General features: G+C 34.1%; 1 protein-coding gene across 1 annotated transcript; it reads left to right on the top strand.

Annotated features, from left to right (window-relative positions):
• Positions 1–3,118: 3,118 nt before the first annotated feature.
• On the top strand, positions 3,119–4,051 carry LOC106792796 (elongation factor 2-like; the record flags this gene model as incomplete). The annotated part of the gene is made up of 2 exons (XM_014759316.1): positions 3,119–3,898; positions 3,969–4,051. Coding segments are annotated over exons 1-2 (863 nt in total), but the record flags the coding sequence as incomplete, so codon positions are not given.
• Positions 4,052–5,744: the final 1,693 nt, after the last annotated feature.

Below are 5,744 nucleotides of genomic sequence, written 5' to 3'. Positions count from 1 at the left end.
CGATCGGTGCAGTCTTAAGCAAGGGTCYAATCGGCAAAGATTTACCCATTTCATACTGCTCTCGAACATTAAACAAAGCAGAGATTAATTACTCTTCCATAGAGCGGGAACTGCTAGCAATTGTTTACGCAGTAAACTATTTCCGACCTTATTTGTATGGTAGATAATTTACATTAGTTACCGACCATCGACTTCTGGTATGGCTAAAATCGGTCAAGGACCCAACTTAACGACACGTAAAGTGGAGTCTTTAATTGGCAGATTACAATTACAAGATTGTCTATCGACCTGGTTCTGCAAATGTAAATGCGGACGCTTTATCGAGGAACCCCTTCGGAAGTCGGCAAGGTATTACCTGTGTGTACAAGTGACTCAGGCGACCGCCTAATACAATGTGAACCTAAAGAAAATCAGACCGATGACGAAGACAGTGACATTGACATCGGCATAGACGATACAGACGTCCTCGACGTAACACCTGGTGAGGCAAACGACCTGAATGAATCTCTGACTAATACGGGGGAGACAGGCGACTTAAGCTCTGACACGGGGAGTACGAGTGATTAAAATATTCTTTGTTCTCCGTCGCAAACACGCGTTGATACTCACATGCGAATGCTTACGTCCAATTTAGGTGTAACAAGAGACCCATTATTTTACGAAAAGACAATTTAGTAATTTTTACTGATCTAGAAGGCACGCAGTGTGACGCGGGTGCAAAACTTYTTAGCGAATCGAAACTTCTGCTCAAACTTAAAGACTTGACTTTAGCACGTGCTAAAGTTATCAATATTGGCAGGTTTCATTTAATTACTATTCTAATAAAGGAACATTGTGCGAATAGTGTTAAGTACGAAATTTTTTTTTGCTCGCCGTTACACGCGAATTGGGTCTCACCTCAGTTAGCATAGCAAAAACATTTTACTTTGACAATATATCATGGCAACAAGTTCAAAGAAAATTAAGTAACGCACTTGATTGCTATTTTGGCAAAATTATAATTTGTGCTGGAAAGGTGACGATTCCTTTTCCAGAGAAGCGAGAAAAAATACTTGTCGAATGCCACTCCTCGCCTTTCAGTGGACATAAGGGAGTTACTAAAACTTATACCAGAATTCGCAAAAAATATTTTTGGAAGAACATGAAACAAGATATTCAAGAGTTCGTAAGGAACTGCGAAAGTTGTTAAATAATAAAATTAACCAGAATAAAGTCAAAAGAACCGATGATTATCACTGATACGCCGGGAGCTGCGTTCGACAAGGTTGCTATGAATATAGTCGGACCATTACCAGAAACAAAAACTAGTAACAAATTTATTCTTACTATACAGGACTTCTTGACTAAATTTTTTATTGCTTTACCTCTTAAGGCAGCAAAATCAGTCGATATTGCGAATGGAATGGTTCAAAATTTTTGTAATATATTTGGTGTCCCAAAAATTATACTTACAGACCAGGAGACTAATTTCACTAGTTCTCTTTTAAAGTCTATTGCACGACAGTATAAATGCAAACAGATTAGAACTACAGAATTCCATCCGCAATCAAATGGTTCTTTAGAGCGATCACACATTGTCTTGATCGAATATTTAAAACATTTTATTAAAAGGAATCGAGAGTGGGATGAATAGCTCACACATTCTATGTTCTTTTATAATACAAGCATGCATGAGGGGACGAAATTCACTCCTCATGAGCTAGTCTTTKGTAAACAAGCWAATATCCCCTCCGAAAACGAACATACGAATGAAAATCTCGATAACACATACCCTAAATATTATCTGGATCTAGTTTATAAGATACGTTGTTAGCAAGTGGTGGCAATACAGAATTTGGTTGGAGCAAAAATAAGATCCAAAGATTATTATGATCGTAAGGCTTGTGGTCAGAACCTCGTTGTTGGTTAGAACGTTTATCTTTTAAAGCAGCTAACATCTAAATTAGTAAATTAATACACCGGCCCATACCAAATTCTCGAAGTTCTTCCTAAAAATAATATAAAGATTAGTTACAAGAATAGGACCAGAATTGTACACAAAGATAAAGTGAAAATATGTGCGAAATAAGCCTACTTTTTCCAAATATTAACTAATACTCTTAAACTCGTTATTGTTTTTATACCTACATAGTTACTAAGTATAGGTGCTGGAGTAAATTTTTCTTTTTATGTACAGTTAAAGGTAGTATCAGTGGGTGAATCACCCACTCTACTCTAAAAGGCACTACATAGAGAGATGCATAGCTTCTTATAGATGATTTATAACCAGCATCCACAAGCGAACAAATTGAAAAAAAAAATATAAATACCTTCTGTACGCAATAGTCAGTCATTCTCGACCTTAAGGAATCTCAACTCCTCTCAAGCTATCTACTAAATTAATTTTTAATTTTTTTTATTATTACCTAGTGGTTAATCTCGTAACTTTATAAATTTCTTTAGCATCTAATTTTTTTAAACTTCATGAACGATTCAAACTTGTAAATTTACTTTCAACAAAATCGTTTTTGTTATTAAAATGAAGGTAAACTGTGCTAATTTACAGCAGCTTTTACGGAAATGTCGTAATGAGTTACGAAGCATAATACAATTTGTTACTATTCATTTTTTTTAGAAAGGCTCATTGGAGTTGCTTAACGCTATCATCGATCATGCAATGATACGCTAAACAAGCTTGAGACGAGTTTCTATTAGTTTGCATTTAAATATAGTTTATTAAAATTTATATTGAATCAACATAAGTTTCAAAGAAATATGTACGTCAAAATCACAATCGTCGTGGCCTCATTCATCTGTACGACGACCGCACTACTTTGATATGACTGCGGAGGAGCAGCTGCTAACATTATCACCGTTTCGCTCCTTGGTACAAGAGATTGCAACCTCCCCACACTAACGCCGACAAAGACAGCCACATACGTTCAGCATGTTGCAGTTAGAAGACCATAGTAAAACAACAGTTTACCAGTGCCAAATTAAGATAGATTGAACAATTTACTACTGCGACCTATAATAAACACTGGGATGTTCGCTCTTAACTCTTTCACGCAGGCGAGTGGCCTCATGGGTAATACCACGGATTACCGGAACATCACTTTAGCTGGATCAGTGGGAACCGATGGCAGATGCCTTTGGACGTGTATTTCCTGGTAAAGTGTGTACTGATATGAAGACTCGTATTATGGGACCGAACTTCCAACCCGGAAAGAAGGAGGATTTGTATGAGAAAGCTATTCAACGTACTATCTTTATCATGGGTGGATACGTTGAAGCCATTGAAGATGTACCTTCTAGTAACATTTGGGGACCTGTCAGTGTTGATCAATTCTTGGTCAAAACTGGTACCATTACTACGTTTAAGGATGCACATCATATAAAAGTTATGAAATTCTCGGTTTCTCTTGTTGTACGTGTAACAGTTGAACCCAAAAATCCTGCAGATTTGCCAAAATTGGTTGAAGATTTGAAACGTCTTACTAATTCGGATCCTATAGTGCAATGTATTATCGAAGAATCTGGAGAGCACATTATTGCTGGTGCTGGTGAACTTCACCTTGAAATCTGTTTGAAAGATCTTGAAGAAGATCACGCCTGTATACCAATTAAAAAGTCTGATCCTGTCGTATCATACAGAGAAACTATTGCGGAACCATCTAATCAGATGTATTTGTCGAAATCACTAAATAAACATATTCGTCTATTTATGATAGCTTGTCAAATGCCTGATGGTCTTGCCGAAGATATTGACAATTTTGAAGTTTTTCTTAAGATGAGGAAGTCTTTAATAGAGTTGATGATTTACAAAGCACTCAATAATGGACTCTTTCGTGCTTCTTTTTTAAGAAGGGAGGTGTCACGTCCTAGTGACGACTCTGAATGGCAGGGCGTACTATCTAATGTAAATTCAATAGTTTCGATTTATTTTCCTGTCATATTATAATTTAAATTTTTGTTACTTACACTATAAGCACTCTTATAAACAACCATCGATGGTTATTATTTTGTCAGCATGTGATATTAGTATAAACATGTGTCGATTGTCGTTCATAGGGTAATCTGCCTTACCTACATTACCGACTTGTGTTAGTTAGCACTTGGTTAATGTAACAATTACTATTCCCTCCTCACGAATTGGTGATGGTCGGTAGTGGAGGGAGGCATTTGGACGCGAGTGAGTGTACCTCCCATTTAGCAGTGCTGGGCTCATGAGTCACGCTTACGATAAACCGACAAAAATGAAATGACTCATTTGCGAATATTTACTTAATAACCTTTACTTCTAATAATAGGTATTCATGCGTTTTTTTTTGTACAAAAAACTCTCTCCTCCTAAACGGCCTCAGACTACTTTTCTAGATTATTATTCATTCTTCTCTACACGTTAGAACCAAGAACAGTCTTTTTTCGAGATACTCTCTTCTACTTTTCATTTGGCTTTGAAGACAAACTTTTACATTTTTTTTTGTTAATTTATCTTTTTGTAATTTATTTAGGTAACTTAGAAGAATATACTCTAGTTTCACCGGTAAATTAAAAATTTTTATTTTAACGGCAAAAACCCGTATCACACCAGAATCCTGCGACCGTTTCATCGACACAATTCGTTCTAGGAGACGAGTTACAATTTCTTCAGAGGTAAGTATACCTTATCATTCTTTAACCTTGCAGGAGCTGGCTCTTTTAGCTCAGATCCCAGGTAGAGTACCGGCTTGACGGACTGACCAAAAAACAGGGCAAATATTCGTAGGGTCACCCGTCTTTTATTCGTTTAACTGCGGGGACGTCACATAGTATAATCATTTAAATAAAAGAGATTTTATAAGTTAAGTACTTTTATTCAAAGAAAAAAAAATTCAATGATTTGAGTACTTTCGTTTAAAAGAATAGAGATTTAATGAATTAACTACTTTTAATCAAATAAAAAGAGATTTAATAGGTTAGCTACTTTTTTTTAAATTAAAGAGATTTTATTTGTCTACAACTTTTATTTAAATAGAAAAGAAGTAGATGAGTTTAGTAATTTTATTTAATTTGAAGCAAATTTAATATTTTTTGTACTTATTATAAAATGCAAAGAAATTTGATCAAATAAGAACTTTCAATAAAAAAGAAAGAGATATAATGAGTTTAGTATCTTTAGTTAAATAGAATTAGATTTGATAAGTTGAGTACTTTCATTTAAATTTGAAGTAATTTGATAAGTTGAGTACCTAAATTTGAATGAAAAGAGATTTGATAAACTTAGTACTATTATCAAAATGAAAAAAAAAATTAATTAGCTAGGTACTTGTTGGGTTGAGTACTTTTGTTAAAATAGAAAGCGATTTTAAAAATTTAGTACTTTTAACTGAATAAAAAGAGATTTAATGAGCTCGCATCTTTCCTTTTAATGAAAAAAGGTTTTATTTTTTGGGTACTTTTATCCAAATTGAAAGAGATTAGATGAAGTTAAGACTTTTAAATAAATAAATAAATATTTGTTAAGTTTAGTACTTTTATTAAAATGCAAAGAGATATATGAATTAAGTGCTTTTATTCAAGTTAAAAGAGATTTAATGAGCTAAGTACTTTTATATAAATTGAAAGACATTTGATGAGTTGAGTACTTTTATAAAAAAAGATTGAGATTTTATTATTATAGTACTTTCGTTCGAATGGAAAAAGTAAAAATGAGTTGTGTACTCCTATTAAAATATAACGGGACTTGATAAATTAAATACTTTCATTTAACTGTAAAAAGCTTT

This window comes from Polistes canadensis, unplaced genomic scaffold (assembly GCF_001313835.1).
Source record: "Polistes canadensis isolate GaletaPanama2010 unplaced genomic scaffold, ASM131383v1 scaffold_695, whole genome shotgun sequence".
Taxonomy (NCBI): Eukaryota; Metazoa; Arthropoda; class Insecta; order Hymenoptera; family Vespidae; genus Polistes; species Polistes canadensis.
This window is presented reverse-complemented; position numbering and strand designations above follow the sequence as displayed.